General features: G+C 42.8%; 1 protein-coding gene across 1 annotated transcript in view; it reads left to right on the forward strand.

The window, feature by feature from the left end:
- Positions 1-20,106, forward strand: part of LOC124722185 (dynein axonemal heavy chain 7-like) — a 913,348-nt gene that overhangs the window by 202,811 nt on the left and 690,431 nt on the right. Inside the window, exon 8 of the mRNA XM_047247384.1 lies at positions 14,378-14,552. Coding sequence (XP_047103340.1) covers positions 14,378-14,552 — 175 coding nt within the window. The remainder of the gene's footprint in view (positions 1-14,377; positions 14,553-20,106) is intronic.

A 20,106-nucleotide genomic window follows, 5' to 3' on the forward strand; every position in this document is an offset into this window, starting at 1 on the left:
CTCCTCCTTTTCCTCCAACGTATCCGCATCCTTTACACTATCTGCAAGCTTGATCCTCTCCACCCCATGGTGTCCTCCTTCCTCTCCACACTCCACCCATTGCCACACCTCAGTCACTATATCCTCTCCTCTCTCCACGTCCACACCCTCCATATCCTTCATTAGGGCAATTTCCAGCACCTCCCCCTCCCAGATGATGAACTTCATCGTAACATCTACCCTTCCTACCAACTTTAGCCTGGTCTTGTTTCCCCCTCCCCTCCCCAGGGCCACTTCTTTCACCTCCCCTCCTTCCACCAGAGCGGTTTTTCTTTCTCCCCCCCCCCCCCCCTGAGTCTCTGCACTCCCTCCTTGGCTGTTTTCCTCTCCCATCCTTCCCTCCCCAGCTCCCTTCAGCGTGACCCCCCACCCTGTCTCCGCTTCTCTCCCCACCTCTAGCACTGCCCCTTCCCCCCCTTTCTTCCTTTCTCCCTCTTATCCCTACCCCTGGCAGATCCTCCCAGTTCGTTCTTCGTCATCAGTGTGCTATGTCAGTATTGTGTTTGGTGCCATTCTGCAGTGACGTCAGGTGCTGTGGTTTTAATTGTGTGCTGGACTTGTACATAGTTTCGCTGTCTGATTGTTCTGTGCTACGCCACCTATCGCGTCTCTATCTTAATGATTATGCAACTTTTATGCTCCAGCCGTACTTTGGTTTGTGATCTTTTAATCCTTATAGTGTGTGGTTTTTTGTGCAAAATACTTTTTTAGATTTTTATCTCCATTTTTACACTCACACCATTTTATATGCTGTCTTCCATTATCTCCCCCCTTTTTTATATCTATGTTCCACTGTATTTTCTCCTTTCTATTGTTTCAAATGTCTTCCTGTTACATACTTAATGTCTCTCGGCTGAAGAGCAGTGCCTATGCTGCTCGCAGCCTTCCCAGATGGGGAAATGAAATACAATAAAGAAAAAAAAACAGCCACATTGGAGCAGTGCGTCACTGTTCTAATGCTATTACTCATACTTATGTTCCTCCCAGCAGCTATTCAGTTGTAGACTGGCAGATAGCTACTCCCCTGTTCTTCAGTGATAGATAGATGTACTGTTATTATTACCCATCCTTCCTGTACAGAGCCAATCGCTAGACTGGATGGAGCAACTCTTCAGTGCTAGAAATGCCGAAATAATTTCAGTACAGACCTGCAAACTGCTGCTGCTCCCGCTCTGCACAGATGTGCAGACACGAAAACAACTCGTAAACTGTCCAAATAAGTCATAGCGCAGCCTACAGACCTGCTCGCAAAATAATGCAACAGACACGCAAACAACGTACACTGTCCCCTGTCCACTAGACCGCACAGGAGTCTACCGACAGCCTCGCGAAGTGACGCAGCCGTCAGCTGTCAAACCACACACAGGCGCCCATTCAGGTCATGCACACATGAGGTGGCGGCATCCCTTTCATATCAACACCTGAGAAATTCCTCTCGAAATATGTGATCGCCTAGGCGCCATTGATGATGTGACCGCACGGGAGCAAAGACCTATTTACAAAGGTCAGACGCTCCAATGTGGGCTGCTCCAGCGTGTGTTCACCACTACCCCCTCCCCCTACCGGCGGTTAGGTGAAGAGCTAATAGCCGGGTGACGCTGCAGAAATCCATTCCAGAATAGCACAAGCTACTTTCTCCCTAGCGATTCTAACGGACCATACGTGAAGTGTGGCTGACGCATCGCCGCATGTAGCTACATACCATTGCAAATGCATCTAGCAACATTCTAAATGTTACACTGAAGCCACATGGCTATCTAAAATAATAACCAAGTCGAACTCTAGTGCCCCAGAAATACTTAACTTGCGCTTTTGTAGGAGTTTTCGTAATGTCTCTGCTTGTATGCACGGAAATTCTTGCCCTATCAGAACCTGTTTACGAAAGTAGCGTAGAATAACTTCGAATGCACTCTTCCTAGTGGTCCACTCACGTGCTACCCTTCCTGCTTTCAACACATACAAACGTTCCCGCCGCTATATAGATACTCCCATATCCCAGCACAAAGGATGTCTTGTGAATAATTCGAGCATCATGATTGGTTCTTATCGAATTTACCCGTTGAATTACTGATGCCACCGGTATTGAAGCACCATCTGCCTTTTCTTTCTTTCTGTAGTCGAGACTTTCAGATGTAAAAACTATTATACACAGATCGCCATATTGCACCGACAATTAAACCCTGCAAAATGCCCCTACATATCGTTAAATACGACCTTTAGCTAGGTGGGGCGTGCTGTCAACCACTGACTAACTAGAAACCTGTCATGTCTGTGAGGACATTTTCTCGGAAACTCAAAAAAATAGAGAAAACTGATATTTCCACTCATGAATATCGATGTCAGTGATGTAGCAGATTCCAAATCGTCCCTATAATTTACAGGGTCAACTAAGGTGTTTCTCATGTCTAGAGAACTGGCAAATGTGTCTTCCACATGCTAGATGCACACGCCACAATCGATCTTCTCTCAACTAAATAAAGGTGCTGATTTTCTCTCAGTATTATTTTGTATCGTAGGTAATCAGTTATTGACGAAGTATTATACTTTGTAGTATGGGGTGCGTGATAGGTTCGCCTTGAGCATCAGACTTGCAAAGTATGTGTTTGTGTTTCGACATGTGCAAAGGAAATGACTATGTCCATTCATAAGGAAGGTACAGATTTGACGTGTAGTACTGTGATAGCAAAGGGAAGAGAATGTCAAGTCATAAGAATGGTACTGATATTTCTATATCCTGAGCCATAGCCATCAACAGTGTGTGTCTATGTCCATTCATAAGGAAGGTAGAGATTTGACGTCTAGTACTGTGATAGCAAAGGGAAAAGAATGTCAAGTCATAAGAATGGTGCTGATATTTCTATATCCTGAGCCATAGCCATCAACAGTGTGTGTTTCCATTATTCGCTCATTGTTGAATGTCGTTCAACTGAGACCGCGATCGTTAACATTTCTTTGGATGATTCATTCTACCTGTGCAGGCTCGGTTTGCAGCGCCGGTGACCTGTGCGGGATGATTCACGTTTCCCTTTAACGGTAGGAGCTCTAAGAATGGAGAGGCCTGGTAGAGAGTAGGAATGTAGATGAATTAACGTGTTGTCTTCTACGCTACCAAACAGTGAACTAATACTTAGTACGTGTTGGATAGCTTTCGTGATCACGTGGAAATTTGAGATTGAATATGGAGGTGCGCTTGCGCTTGATTGTTATTCCCTCCCATGTAAATTGTTCGGTTGACTGCTACTACACATTTTACACCTTTATTTAGTTCAGAGAAGATCGATTGTGGCGTGTGCATCTAGCATGTGGAAGACACGTTCACCAGATCTCTAGACATGAGAAACACCTTAGTTGACATGGAGAATTATAGGGATGATTTGGAATCTGCTACATCACTGACATTGGTATTCACAAGTGGAAATATAAGTTATCTCTATATATCTATTTTTTTTTTAATTTCCGAGTAAATGTCTTTGCAGACGTGACAGGTTTCTAGTTAGTCAGTGGTTTACAGCACACCTCACCTAGCTACCACATTATTACGAAAATTAAAGTAATAACCGAATATTGAATGTTATTGGAGATCATTGTTTCAGTTGTGGAACTGTACATTTCTGTGAAATAATAGCAGATGAATTAATGCTCGCTTTCAGTCAGCTGCTAAAATCGCACTGACAAAAAAATGGCTCTGGGCACTATGGGACTTAACTTCTTTGGTCATCAGTTCCCTAGAACTTAGAACTACTTAAACCTAACTAATCTAAGGACATCACACACATCCATGCCCGAGGCAGGATTCGAACCTGCGACCGTAGCGGTCGCGCGGTTCCAGACTGTAGCGCCTAGAACCGCTCGGCCACTTCGGCCGGCCTCGCACTGACATTTAAACATATTTTGAAAGGAACAAATTAAACAGATTTACGAAGAGGACTATGATAACAGACTATAATTGTCAACCTCATTTTTAATTAACAAAAATAAATTAAATCTAGCTACACTGTAGGCTTTTACGAGTAAATCAAGCAAATTAACTAGTAGACATGTTACATCTGATAATATGAACAGAAAGAGAAAGGAAACATAAGGTGTAGTGGTGGTAAGAGGTGGGTATTATTCGAACTGATTTCTGTTTGGATAACTACACTCCTGGAAATGGAAAAAAGAACACATTGACACCGGTGTGTCAGACCCACCATACTTGCTCCGGACACTGCGAGAGGGCTGTACAAGCAATGATCACACGCACGGCACAGCGGACACACCAGGAACCGTGGTGTTGGCCGTCGAATGGCGCTAGCTGCGCAGCATTTGTGCACCGCCGCCGTCAGTGTCAGCCAGTTTGCCGTGGCATACGGAGCTCCATCGCAGTCTTTAACACTGGTAGCATGCCGCGACAGCGTGGACGTGAACCGTATGTGCAGTTGACGGACTTTGAGCGAGGGCGTATAGTCATGCGGGAGGCCGGGTGGACGTACCGCCGAATTGCTCAACACGTGGGGCGTGAGGTGTCCACAGTACATCGATGTTGTCGCCAGTGGTCTGCGGAAGGTGCACGTGCCCGTCGACCTGGGACCGGACCGCAGCGACGCACGGATGCACGCCAAGACCGTAGGATCCTACGCAGTGCCGTAGGGGACCGCACCGCCACTTCCCAGCAAATTAGGGACACTGTTGCTCCTGGGGTATCGGCGAGGACCACTCGCGACCGTCTCCATGAAGCTGGGCTACGGTCCCGCACAACGTTGGGCCGTCTTCCGCTCACGCCCCAACATCGTGCAGCCCGCCTCCAGTGGTGTCGCGACAGGCGTGAATGGAGGGACGAATGGAGACGTGTCGTCTTCAGCGATGAGAGTCGCTTCTGCCTTGGTGCCAATGATGGTCGTATGCGTGTTTGGCGCCGTGCAGGTGAGCGCCACAATCAGGACTGCATACGACCGAGGCACACAGGGCCAACACCCGGCATCATGGTGTGGGGAGCGATCTCCTACACTGGCCGTACACCACTGGTGATCGTCGAGGGGACACTGAATAGTGCACGGTACATCCAAACCGTCATCGAACCCATCGTTCTACCATTCCTAGACCGGCAAGGGACCTTGTGTTCCAACAGGACAATGCACGTCCGCATGTATCCCGTGCCACCCAACGTGCTCTAGAAGGTGTAAGTCAACTACCCTGGCCAGCAAGATCTCCGGATCTGTCCCCCATTGAGCATGTTTGGGACTGGTGAAGCGTCGTCTCACGCGGTCTGCACGTCCAGCACGAACGCTGGTCCAACTGAGGCGCCAGGTGGAAATGGCATGGCAAGCCGTTCCACAGGACTACATCCAGCATCTCTACGATCGTCTCCATGGGAGAATAGCAGCCTGCATTGCTGCGAAAGGTGGATATACAGTGTACTAGTGCCGACATTGTGCATGCTCTGTTGCCTGTGTCTATGTGCCTGTGGTTCTGTCAGTGTGATCATGTGATGTATCTGACCCCAGGAATGTGTCAATAAAGTTTCCCCTTCCTGGGACAATGAATTCACGGTGTTCTTATTTCAATTTCCAGGAGTGTATTTGAAGAAGTAGAGCATTCAAACAAATTTATTCGTCAATAAATTATCTGTAAATTAAATAACGAATAACATAGGTGTATTTTCCTTGTTTGCTTCTTGTAAAGAATTAGAATGTGCTCCTTTGTCTCAGTGCAGTGAATGGTTTGCCTAGAAACGTGCCTTTGTGGCTCAGTGGCTTAAATTCCAGACTAAAAAACTTAGACTTAGTGTTCGATCCCCGGTTGGCTCTATGACATTCTCTCTTTCTTCTTTCACCTAAGACAGTGACAATAATGTCAAGTCAAGTTGCACCATACTTTGGAGTGCGTGTTGAAATGTAGATCTTCCTCTAACTGGCTTGATAAGTCTGTTCATAGGTGAGAGGAAGTCAGGGACACACCACGATGCGTAGTAAACCGCTGCAGTGCTCAAACTATTCTTCTGTTGAGCAAAGCTTTACCTAATGTATAGTTTAGCAAATGAAATATAGTAGTAGTTGTAGGCAGACGGCCTCAGCACTTTGGGCTATGATGCTCTAGGCAGTCGTAATTCTGAGCAGCCAATTTAGTCAGATAGCTGACAGTCAGTCATGACCAATCAACCGAGGGAGATAGACGTAGGATACGTTATGCGTTTTGTCTCATAACAAACGTATTTTACTATAATTATAAAATTATTTTTCCATCGTTTTGCATGCTTTATGGGCTGCGGATTATAGCTTCATTCATGTAGAGACTGGAGCATACGGAAAATTTAGTGACTCATCTATTTTCATACAATCAGTTTTACATGATAATATCGTTATTAAAAATTTATGAATATCAGAGAAAAGCTCCATATCAAACAAACGAGTACCGATGATGTGCGTAATTGTTGGAGATGGTGCATTTGGTATATTTGAAAATTTAATGCGTCTTTATGAAAGAAGAAGTTTAACGAACTATGAAAGAGCATTTAACGACCGACTGTCTCGGACCAGGCGATTTATACAGAGTGGGGCAAATAAAAGTGGCCCGTACGAGTGGATACGATTGGACGTGCATGTATGCATACAGCCACATACCGCTGAAGTGTCTTCTTTACAGCAGAGTCAATAGCTTGAACTTAACACTCGTACAGTTCAACAAGGTCAAGGTATGTAGATACTATTTTTTGGTGTAATTTACTGTAATAAACTATTATGAACCCCAAGTATTTATGTACAGCAATATCAGTAGATACATCAAATAATAAGCTAAATGATTGATCTTTGCAATTGTGTGTTAGAACGTCAGTGAAATGCGGTGCTAATACCTTTCTTTATAACTGAGGTGCACTTATTTCGGTGCAGCTGAACTTTTTCGATATCTTTTCCATGACTGTGATTAATTACCTCTCCCAAATGGTCGGCTATATGCATATTAGTATGCATGTCTGTGAATAATGCAAGTCTTGCTTCTTCCTTTTTTCCAGTGGGCTCTGACTTAAAAAGCACTTTTGGGCTGCAAAGTTACAATCTGCAACAATTTACCTCGCCAAAGAGTGGTCAATGATGTAAAACCAATCAATGAATGACTAATTAATTAAAAAAAAGGTTGCTTAGCTTTTTAGTTTGTGGATGCTTCTTTGACATCCCACGAGACTTCAAATCTCCATAGTGACTCCTTAAAGCTGTACCAAAAAATTTGCACTTCGCTACCTGACCCTTAGTACTTTCAATAACTTGAAGCCAAATATTTTAAGTGTGGGTCTTGATGCCAAGAATCCTGAAAATTTTGCGTACATTGTGGTTTTGGCATAGTTATTGAAGTCGTGAAATAATACCATACACTGAGAAACACAATTGTATAGTGCACATCACGGTCGACGACAATCGAGCTACTGTTTCTGCTCATCTGACGTGACGCATCCATTGTGGGCCAACAAGCGCTCAGTGGTTATTCCCAATGACAATGAAATAAGTGAGCACCCATAGCTTCAAACCGGTTAGTGCACTCCCTGCACTTGCGCAAGCCGCGTTCGCTCGTGAAATAAACAACAACTAGGTGCTGCTAATTACTGTTCTTTCTACAGGGAAACCCTGCATGTAGTCTACGGAGTGTGAGGGTTCGTTTGATGTCACATTGTAATGATCAATGTTGTCTCCACAGCACAAGTTAAATACTTCTGAAATCAAATAAAGTAGAAATAACATATTTCGAAACATATAAATAGCTTAGTGGTTGAGAGATCGCATTTTCAGTAACTGACACAGAATTCTAATAAACCACTATGTGTGCTCCCTGCTGCCGTTGGATAAGCAGCTGCAGCAGCAAGTCGTATACTCCTAGCTCACTCATTTGTTACATAGTTTAATTCTTAATTTCTTTGCGTGTTTTTGGTACTTGCATTGTTTAATTCATAAATTTCGAGCGTATTATAGTATTTGAGAGTTGTAGCATCGCGTTTTAGTACCTGAATAGTGTAAATTCGCGTAGTCGTTTGTCTACTGTTTTGTTTTGAACGGCCAGTGTCGGTTGGTCGCAGTCAGTGTGCTCCCTGCCGCCGTTGGATAAGCAGCTGAGCAGCAAGTCGTATACTCCTAGCTCACTCATTTGTTACATAGTTTAATTCTTAATTTCTTTGCGTGTTTTTGGTTCTTGCATTGTTTAATTCATAAATTTCGGGCGTATTATAGTATTTGAGAGTGTAGCATCGTGTTTTAGTACCTGAATAGTGTAATTTCGCTTAGTCTCCTTCCGCCGCCGAGCAGTGTCAGCAGTGCGCAAGTAGCAGCATTACTGCATTTACTAGGCAATCTTGTATTTTAATAACCGTTTAAATTTTGTCGATTTGTTTGCGCTCTCTGTAGATTAGTTCAGACGTTCTTAGCAAAACAGTTTTTAGCATGGATAGGGACTGCAACTGCTGTGTTCGGATGCAGGCTGAGTTGGCATCCCTTCGCTCCCAGCTTCAGGCAGTGTTGGCTTTGGTCACACAGCTTGAGGCTGTTGCCAATGGGCATCACTGTGGGGGTCGGGATGGGGGTTTGTCGGGGACGGCCAGCTCGTCCCACGCATCCCCTGATCGGACTACGACTGTGGTTGCCCGGGATACTGCCCGCATTGAGGCTGATCCCTCACCTGTGGTAGAGTGGGAGGTCGTTTCAAGGTGTGGCAGGGGGCGAAAGACATTCCGGAGGGCTGAACGGAAAGCCTCTCCAGTTTGTCTGACGAACCGGTTTCAGGCTCTGTCTCAGGCTGATACTGATCTTCGGCCTGACATGGCTGCTTGTCCTGTTCCAGAGGTTGCCCCTCAGTCTGCAAGATCCGGGCAGTCGCAGAGGGTGGGCTTACTGGTAGTTGGGAGCTCCAACGTAAGGCGCGTAATGGGGCCCCTTAGGGAAATGGCAGCAAGAGAGGGGAAGAAAACCAATGTGCACTCCGTGTGCATACCGGGGGGAGTCATTCCAGATGTGGAAAGGGTCCTTCCGGATGCCATGAAGGGTACAGGGTGCACCCATCTGCAGGTGGTCGCTCATGTCGGCACCAATGATGTGTGTCGCTATGGATCGGAGGAAATCCTCTCTGGCTTCCGGCGGCTTTCTGATTTGGTGAAGACTGCCAGTCTCGCTAGCGGGATGAAAGCAGAGCTCACCATCTGCAGCATCGTCGACAGGACTGACTGCGGACCTTTGGTACAGAGCCGAGTGGAGGGTCTGAATCAGAGGCTGAGACGGTTCTGCGACCGTGTGGGCTGCAGATTCCTCGACTTGCGCCATAGGGTGGTGGGGTTTCGGGTTCCGCTGGATAGGTCAGGAGTCCACTACACGCAACAAGCGGCTACACGGGTAGCAGGGGTTGTGTGGCGTGGGCTGGGCGGTTTTTTAGGTTAGATGGCCTTGGGCAAGTACAGAAAGGGCAACAGCCTCAACGGGTGCGGGGCAAAGTCAGGACATGCGGGGACCAAGCAGCAATCGGTATTGTAATTGTCAACTGTCGAAGCTGCGTTGGTAAAGTACCGGAACTTCAAGCGCTGATAGAAAGCACCGAAGCTGAAATCGTTATAGGTACAGAAAGCTGGCTTAAGCCAGAGATGAATTCTGCCGAAATTTTTACAAAGGTACAGACGGTGTTTAGAAAGGATAGATTGCATGCAACCGGTGGTGGAGTGTTCATCGCTGTTAGTAGTAGTTTATCCTGTAGCGAAGTAGAAGTGGATAGTTCCTGTGAATTATTATGGGTGGAGGTTACACTAAACAACCGAACTAGGTTAATAATTGGCTCCTTTTACCGAGCTCCCGACTCAGCAGCATTAGTGGCAGAACAACTGAGAGAAAATTTGGAATACATTGCACATAAATTTTCTCAGCATGTTATAGTCTTAGGTGGAGATTTCAATTTACCAGATATAGACTGGGACACTCAGATGTTTAGGACGGGTGGTAGGGACAGAGCATCGAGTGACATTATACTGAGTGCACTATCCGAAAATTACCTCGAGCAATTAAACAGAGAACCGACTCGTGGAGATAACATATTGGACCTACTGATAACAAACAGACCCGAACTTTTCGAATCTGTATGTACAGAACAGGGAATCAGTGATCATAAGGCCGTTGCACCATCCCTGAATATGGAAGTTAATAGGAATATAAAAAAAGAGAGGAAGGTTTATCTGTTTAGCAAGAGTAATAGAAGGCAGATTTCAGACTACCTAACAGATCAAAACGAAAATTTCTGTTCCGACACTGACAATGTTGAGTGTTTATGGAAAAAGTTCAAGGCAATCGTAAAATGCGTTTTAGACAGGTATGTGCCGAGTAAAACTGTGAGGGACGGGAAAAACCCACCGTGGTACAACAACAAAGTTAGGAAACTACTGCGAAAGCAAAGAGAGCTCCACTCCAAGTTTAAACGCAGCCAAAACCTCTCAGACAAACTGAAGCTAAACGATGTCAAAGTTAGCGTAAGGAGGGCTATGCGTGAAGCGTTCATTGAATTCGAAAGTAAAATTCTATGTACCGACTTGACAGAAAATCCTAGGAAGTTCTGGTCTTACGTTAAATCAGTAAGTGGCTCGAAACAGCATATCCAGACACTACGGGATGATGATGGCATTGAAACAGAGGATGACACGCGTAAAGCTGAAATACTAAACACCTTTTTCCAAAGCTGTTTCACAGAGGAAGACCGCACTGCAGTTCCTTCTCTAAATCCTCGCACAAACGGAAAAGTGGCTGACATCGAAATAAGTGTCCAAGGAATAGAAAAGCAACTGGAATCACTCAATAGAGGAAAGTCCACTGCACCTGACGGGATACCAATTCGATTCTACACAGAGTACGCGAAAGAACTTGCCCCCCTTCTAACAGCCGTGTACCGCAAGTCTCTAGAGGAACGGAGGGTTCCAAATGATTGGAAAAGAGCACAGATAGTCCCAGTCTTCAAGAAGGGTCGTCGAGCAGATGCGCAAAACTATAGACCTATATCTCTTACGTCGATCTCTTGTAGAATTTTAGAACATGTTTTTTGCTCGCGTATCATGTCATTTCTGGAAACCCAGAATCTACTATGTAGGAATCAACATGGATTCCGGAAACAGTGATCGTGTGAGACCCAACTCGCCTTATTTGTTCATGAGACCCAGAAAATATTAGATACAGGCTCCCAGGTAGATGCTATTTTTCTTGACTTCCGGAAGGCGTTCGATACAGTTCCGCACTGTCGCCTGATAAACAAAGTAAGAGCCTACGGAATATCAGACCAGCTGTGTGGCTGGATTGAAGAGTTTTTAGCAAACAGAACACAGCATGTTGTTATCAATGGAGAGACGTCTACAGACGTTAAAGTAACCTCTGGCGTGCCACAGGGGAGTGTTATGGGACCTTTGCTTTTCACAATATATATAAATGACTTAGTAGATAGTGTCGGAAGTTCCATGCGGCTTTTCGCGGATGATGCTGTAGTATACAGAGAAGTTGCTGCATTAGAAAATTGTAGCGAAATACAGGAAGATCTGCAGCGGATAGGCACTTGGTGCAGGGAGTGGCAACTGACCCTTAACATAGACAAATGTAATGTATTGCGAATACATAGAAAGAAGGATCCTTTATTGTATGATTATATGATAGCGGAACAAACACTGGTAGCAGTTACTTCTGTAAAATATCTGGGAGTATGCGTACGGAACGATTTGAAGTGGAATGATCATATAAAACTAATTGTTGGTAAGGCGGGTACCAGGTTGAGATTCATTGGGAGAGTGCTTAGAAAATGTAGTCCATCAACAAAGGAGGTGGCTTACAAAACACTCGTTCGACCTATACTTGAGTATTGCTCATCAGTGTGGGATCCGTACCAGGTCGGGTTGACGGAGGAGATAGAGAAGATCCAAAGAAGAGCGGCGCGTTTCGTCACTGGGTTATTTGGTAACCGTGATAGCGTTACGGAGATGTTTAATAAACTCAAGTGGCAGACTCTGCAAGAGAGGCGCTCTGCATCGCGGTGTAGCTTGCTCGCCAGGTTTCGAGAGGGTGCGTTTCTGGATGAGGTATCCAATATATTGCTTCCCCCTACTTATACTTCCCGAGGAGATCACGAATGTAAAATTAGAGAGATTAGAGCGCGCACGGAGGCTCTCAGACAGTAGTTCTTCCCGCGAACCATACGCGACTGGAACAGGAAAGGGAGGTAATGACAGTGGCACGTAAAGTGCCCTCCGCCACACACCGTTGGGTGGCTTGCGGAGTATCAATGTAGATGTAGATGTAGATGTATGAAATCCACCAGCCACTAGAAGCAATATTTCGCCACTAAAAGGAGGGTAGAAACCACCAGTTTTAGTGGAAATTCCAATACGCTGGCAACACTGGTCCTCACTGGCAGTCTCCTATTCCTCTGCACAATCTGAACGGATCCTACAACGCACCATTTCTTGTACACATCTTGAATAGCGTTGTCATGGGGAGTTTCCCACCAGGATACTTCACTTTAAGTATTTCTTTACATTTCTTGATGCAGCCTGTTTTTATATAACACTCCATAACATAATTTTTCTGTTCTAATGCAGAGTGCCTCATTCGTGTAACAGCTCAACGACCCCAGGTTCTCACAACAATTGACACAAGAACACACACCTACACTCAACTTTCTGATAAAATGCGGTAGCCAACTGTCGAGACATTGTTGCTACTTCATAAGCAACTCGACTAGAGATGATTAACCGGTATGTGAGGCATACCGTTTTTATGTGGGATACCCTATACTTTAAACGCATTTTCATTAACTTACTAAAAATATTTCATTTGATGCTAATTTCTAATAATATAAATATCAAATTTAAAACGTTATAAAATTTTAATTTGTTCTTTGTTGAGCACCTTTTAAATATTACGTTATAAAAATTAGATTTTTCAGGTTTTGACAGTGCCACACAAGGGTCCTAAAAGGTTGTTATCTCCTGTTACAGGCAATTCAATGAGCGCAGCTAAAATTTTAAAAACTAAAATCCATATTTTATATCACCTCAAATTCTTTTACACTGTAAAATGGTTCTCTGCCAGTCAGCTATGCAGTTTCATTTGAGAAAACTTTCAATAACATTTATAGCAAAGAGACTGGTTGTTCATTAAAAAATTCATTAAAAAATTTGTGTTAACTCCCAGTTCTTGTTATTCCATTGCATGAGATGTCAACAGTTGTGACAGTTCTGGCTTTTTTCTGATCAGTAGCTCTGTAGGATTTGTTAGCTATCCATTTTGAATACTGAGACAGCATTTCATATATTCAGCAAGTCAGGAAAACTTGATATTTTAAAAAAATTTTCAAAACTGAAACTTCATGATCTACATATCTAATTAATTGTTCTTGTAACAATAAAATTTGATATTCAGTACCAGATAATAATTATGAACTTAAAGCATATCACTATATTTTTTAAGGTCAAGAGGTGTAATAATATCCCAGTAAAATACAGGCTCTGCTGACAACTGAGCAGCAAGCAGAATCCTCATTGATATGTCTGCTTCTTCAACGTTGTTTCAACAATCTATGGTTCACGTGAAAATGTAATGATTAATTATCCTGGATCAATCAGAATTTTATGTCTTGAGATGGACGAATTTATATTTTCTCACAGCGTCCATTGCAGCTTTACACATATTCCAAGCGCCTTCTATGTAGCTGGCGTACTTTAATGACTTTGTTAACATTCTGCAGTTGAAGTGACAATGGAAGTATTAATGATCCTGGATGAAACAGAATTTTATGTGGCAATGTAGACGAATTTATCTTTTCTCACAACTTCCAATGGAAATTTACACATATTCCAAGTACCTTCTATCTTTTTAGCATGTAGACATACAGATTTATGAACCTTTTTACTTCTACAGAAAATTATAGTCTACCTTTCCCTGCTGCATCTTTAATTATGAATACTTTTATATTATTAGTAGAACAGAGCAGGTTTTCTATAATTTGTGCCAGTTCATCTGAATATCAGTATTCTTTTTAATTGTCAGTTTTACTGTACGAGCTAGTTTTATTTAGTGATGAACAAGAGATGTTGACTCATTTATTTTTCTTAATCATCAAAACCATTTTTAAATCTAACACTTGCAATTGGACACTTTTATGCAAAATGTGACGTTAAACTCTAATCTTCCTTCTTGCTTTTCACATACAAAAATTAGTTTGGTTATAATAATGTATTATCCTCCTCCTGCTGAATTATTACCAACGCAAAACTACATAAGTTTGATCAGCTAATTATGCTACTCGTGGGATATTTCAAAATTTATATTTTTGAGTTACTTTAAATCATTTCAGTTAATTTGTATTTCAGGTCGCAATATGTAATGGAGCTTCACATGCGTAATGGGGTACCCATGCTCCTGGTTGGCCATTCTGGAACAGGAAAGAGTTTATATTATCAAAATCTGCTAAATAGATTATCGCAAGACAAGTACACCCCAGCATCTGTTATATTTACGTCACAAATAACAGCAAATGATGTGCAGGTATGAAAATCTTAAGTAAACTCTTAGTAATTAGTATTTATTCACATTTTCTGCAGCAGCATGAAGTGATAAGTTCCCATCACAATATGAATGGAAACAAATATCTTTAAGATAAGTACTTAAATTGATAAGGAAACCCTTTCTGATGTTGTACTGCATTTTCTGCACCAACAAGAACTGATAAGTTCTCATCACGATATGAATGAAAACAAATATTAAAATCACTACTTAAATTGGTCAGGAATACTTTTCTGACATTCTATTGTATTGTATTTATGATTACTGAAAGACCTGAGAAAGGGATAATGAAAAACGATACAACCAAAAATAGCACTAGCAAATTACAAGGCAGTAACAGTATTACCAAAACCTACAGAATAAAATCAAACAACAGAATCTATCAGGGCTAAACGATATGTCGAGGACAGTAGTTGTTTTCTTTGATTTAACAAAAGCATTGATTGTGTGACCCATAAAATACTTTTGCATAAGTTCTCTTCATATCTGGAGAGTGTTAAGAAGAAAGTTATCCTTCAATGTCAGCAAACAGGGGAAGGGGTTTGAATATGACTGGGGCCATGGAAAGTGGTAGATGCCATACAGTTCTGTACTTGGCCTGTTGCTGTTGATAATCTGGCACTAAACTTGATAAATGGCTCAAAAATTTTCTCTTTACTAATGACACAAATAATACTGTAAAAGAACTGGACAGTAACATAAATGATGTAGCTAATAGGACAGTTGCTGATATCAGCACGTGGCATACAGAGAACGGATTAATGCTAAACTTCAACAAAATGCAATGCATGTAGTTTCTGAGATTTAACTCCTGTAAAAGTGAAATATTCTTGGAGCAAAGTGGTCTAACAGGCATTTAAGTCGCCCATGTTAATTTCTTAGAGCTGATGTTAGGTGGAATGGTTTCTATGAACTATCACATTCAAAATCGAGTGCAACCTGAATGCTGATATCTTCACTATAAGAACGACCTCCACTATCTCTGACGCTGAAGCACAAAGGTTTGTTTACTTCACCTACTATTTCTCAGTTATCTCATATAGTTTCACATTTTGGGACAAGAATATCCTTAACTCAACAAAGGGTGGTCAGACTGACCTGCGGTGCCATTTTTTTAACTTCCTGTAAGCTGTTGCTCGGGTATCTCGGAATTTTAACTCTGACATCACAGCGCATATATTCCATCATGGGATTTGTTATTGACTACATTGTCTCCTTCAGAAGAAACTACAACGTTAATTTAGTGAACACCAGACAGAAATGTGATATGCACTTGGATAGCGTTTCCAGTATAACTGATAAATTGAGTTACAAACCCCAAGTATTCAATCCAAGGTAAAAGATTTCCTCGTAATACACTCCTTTTATTCTGTAAAGGCGTTCCTCGTAGTAGTTGAGAAATTTCCACTGTAATGTGATGTGTTATTTATTCATATACGCCTCACCATTTATTTTTTGTTAATTCTTTAATTCTTTTGTTTCTAAATTTTAAATGAGAGTTTTGTAAACTGTGTACTGACTTTTACTATGACCAAGTACCTCTGGGTCAAATGGCACCACGGAATGTGATAGATAAATAAAAATAAAATGAAAAGTGCGTATTATTGCAAGACATAAAATTTCCAAACAGCTATAAAAGCATGTTGTTCATACACGTATGTAGCAGGATTGTTTACAGACACAAGTTGTAAAGAGCCGAAAAACAGTGAATTAGGCTACAAATGTTTCTAATGTAAGATTCTTGAATCAGAAACTGCCAGAAATACGAAATCTCAATGAAATTCTGTGATGCAAAACAGTTATTAGAAACATTTGTAACATAATTCACTGTTTCTCGGCTCTTTCCAACTTTACAATTCTGCTACATATGTGTATGAACAATCACGATTTTCTAGCTGTTTGGAAATTTTAGACAGGAAGCTGAGTATAGTGATGCGTACAATGAGGCAGATATAAATTCTAATTAGATATTTGAAATCCGTCTTTACAACTACTAAAAAATGTGTAGGCCTTCTCCAGGCGGGAGTTGGAATTGATACTGTTCAAAAATCATGAGAGTGCGTCTGATCACGGCTTAACAAAATATAGTATTGTTTGCCACTTATGATAGGAATCAACCTATGGCGGCAAACATTTTTGATGCCTCTTCTCGAGCCAGAAAAAACCGAACGTGCCGTAGTAGCTATAGATGCATCGCCTTAACAAGCCGTGTAGAAAGTAACTTGAGCTAATGGTTAACTGTCGCATGATCTGGACACTGGAGACCAAGCAGTTCCTTACCCACTGTCAGATGTGGGTTCAGAGGTATCGATGGAGGCGGCGATACAGCGGGCTTTCGTATATCGAAAGCTTTACTCAGGGATATTTTTGGATGTATATGTGGTGTACAACGCTACCAGGAGGCACAATATCCTAAGATAGCCCCATCAGTGGGTCTTCGGCCTCCATTTTCCCATATTCATTTGGTACTCCTTATTACGAACTTTTCTTTTCTTTTGCTTTTTTTTTTTTAAAAAAAAAGGAGTGGGTTAGTGAAGTGGTGATCGCTGGTTATCAGAACGATAATTGTATGCCTCGCAAAAATGTGTAAGGTATTACCATCTTTTACTATCCATGAAAAGTATTGTGTCCACAATGAGGGATCCCCTACAATTCCCCTCATTTATGAACGATTTTTCTATCTTTTGTTCCTCCTCCAACCCTGCAAAAGCAATTCGTCCATTATAATTCACAGTTAACAGGTTGAGGGAGTGGGCTGCAAGGAGAGATTCTAAATATTCTACTGATAGGTTTGTGTGTATTGATTTTAACCATTTTCACCCTACTTTCAATTTACTTGGTTTCCAAATGAGAGACATTATTCTACACTTTAAAGCTGCAGTCAACTTTATTCAGAACTGCCGTGGTTACTGTACCTAAGGAAACTGAAGGCAAGAATCCTCAAGGCGCTTAAAACCTAAACCGCAGATCTGGGGAAGCAGACAGGGATTTCGTGAGGTCCTGACAGTAGTGGGTGTGTGGACATTCAAGTTTAGTCTGCATTGTAGCCCAACTCCTTGCCCTCTGTATTCCTCCCTACCCTATGACATCATAGATGATGTTTCGCATTCGTACAGATTTCTTCCATTCTCCACACCCCTGGCATAGGCTGTAGGGAAATTCAAAATATTGCCAGAAATCCAAAACTGCCCAGTAGTGCCCACTCCTATGACAGCACTTTGGAAGTAGCGCAGTTAACTTAAGTGTAAAATGGCAAGAAACTCATAAAATCTAAGGCAATGCACTGTCCTACTGTAGAGAAATTTTTAAAATGTGGAACAGAAGTGCAGCCTGGTGATGTCATGATCCGATATAGAGGACTTGGGAATAAGGGTGCAGCCATATGATGTCACAACAAAAAGTGGAGTGCTTTTGAAATAACAATGCACCTTTATGATGTCACAAATCAAGATGGAGGACGTTGGATTACAGGCACAGCGCTATGATGCCACAATCCAAGATGGATGATCTGGGAATATGGGTGCAGGCCTACGACTTCAAAATCCATTGTGATTGACCTGAGGCATATAGCAACAGCTTGCAAGGTGGCCATTTCACCTGTGCTAAGCGCTGTGACCTATGAAAGTTGGGCACACAATTTGAAATTTTTTTTTTTGAAATTTTATTCCAGCTGCTGTCAGGCTGCAGAACTCAAGAACTCACTTCGTCCAATGTGCCACTGGGCAATGCTATTGAAATTACATCAAAAAACTGACCAGGCGGTTTGGTGACACCACCCACAGGCAAAGTACATAGAACAGCTAACATTGCAACACATTGTCACCAAGGGTGAGGTAATATCTTGTAATGCAGAGCACTTTCATGCAGACAAAACCTCACATGTTGCCAATATGACTGTGCCTAACAACCCGTGCTCGATGCAGAGCCCTGGACGATCCTGGAATAGCTGATGGGGCAAGTAATGTGGAGCAAATCCACTCGTCCCCCATTAAGACTACATCAGAAGCGGTGTGTGTGTGTAAGTGTGTGTGTGTGTGTGTGTGTGTGTGTGTGTGTGTGTGTGTGTGTGTGTGTGTGTGTGCGTGTGTGTGTAATTGTGCGTGTGTGTTGGTGCTTATGGGTGCTCAACACCGAGTTTATCAGCGCCCTGACACACATTAAAAGAAACGAATGTGGAGAAAATAAGTAAAATGTGGTCATACATGCAAAGATAACGGGAAAAGACTAAATATGATATACAAGAGACTAAAACGTGAGTAAAACAAGATAGGAACTAAAAGAACGCCACAGGAAATTGTCATTTGCTGGCCACTTATGTAATATATGGGCGAGCCAGTCATCCTGTGAACAAATTAAAACACTCTCCCTAAAATCTTAGTAAAAACATTGGACAATTCATAAAACTTTGAAACTCTAACTACATTCGGTTGATTATTACCTAAAAGAGATGGCAGATACGCCGGCAAGTCAGCCACGGCCCGCTGGTTAGAAAATAAAACGCAGTCCAATAAAACGTGTCGCACAGTGATCTGTATGCCACAAGCACCACACATTTTAGCGTCCTCTCGCCGGAGCAAGAAGCCATGCTCTTAGGGCTGCAGCCTACGCAAAAGACAAGTGAGGAGAACTCATCCCGTCTACGTGGCTGGAAGGAAGTACGCCACACCTGCGTTGTGGTCTTCACTAAATGAAGCTTATTATTGGTCACTTCCAGCCACTTATGCTCCCACCAACGCAAGATGCTTGAGCTCAACAGCGAAGTGATTGCATGCAGGGGGATGGCACACTGAAATACATCAGAAGTGTTGCTATAAATGTAAAAATAATGGAGCTTGGAGGCTCAGGGTACTCAGTCGTGCTGCCATTCCATCCACATCTCGAACCAGAGAGAATGATGGTCTGTTGAGTTTCAGAGAAACACTGACTATCACTTCGGTGATGAAGATCTGCTGTCTGCCTGTCTGCTGAGAAACATGTCAAGTACCAGGCTGAGGTACTCCACACCTGTAGCATAGCATGTGCTAAACTCAGGAACTTCAACAATGTAAGTAGGTGGTATGTGCCAGTCTCAGCCCTCTGATGGACTCTAAACAGTCTACAACTTAGCCTAGGGATTGTGCACCCTCACGGCCTCTTAGCCACTTGCATGTCATTGGTCATCGTCTTGGCCAACCTCTTGTGGGTGACTAGTGCCATTGCTTCTCAGCATTGAATACAGTATCTAATATTAGTTATCGCCCACAAGTGCATGACAAGGGGACCATAGGTGAGTGCATGGGTTCACAGCCAGCCAAACTCTGGGGGCCCTGAGCAGGCCACCCCCATTTCTTCGCCTGCTTGCCGGCCACACAGCTCCATGGCAGCAGCTGTCCATGACCTAGGCCAATGGACGCCACAGGCGCCATCGACATCAGCAAATTCTTCAACTAGCTGTGCCTACATGTGCGCTGGGTGACCTAGAGGACATACATCACACTATACATTGTCACTGGATATAAACACTTGTTAATACTACTATTTCACTGCATACCCCAGC

Source organism: Schistocerca piceifrons, chromosome X (assembly GCF_021461385.2).
Source record: "Schistocerca piceifrons isolate TAMUIC-IGC-003096 chromosome X, iqSchPice1.1, whole genome shotgun sequence".
In the NCBI taxonomy this organism is placed as follows: Eukaryota; Metazoa; Arthropoda; class Insecta; order Orthoptera; family Acrididae; genus Schistocerca; species Schistocerca piceifrons.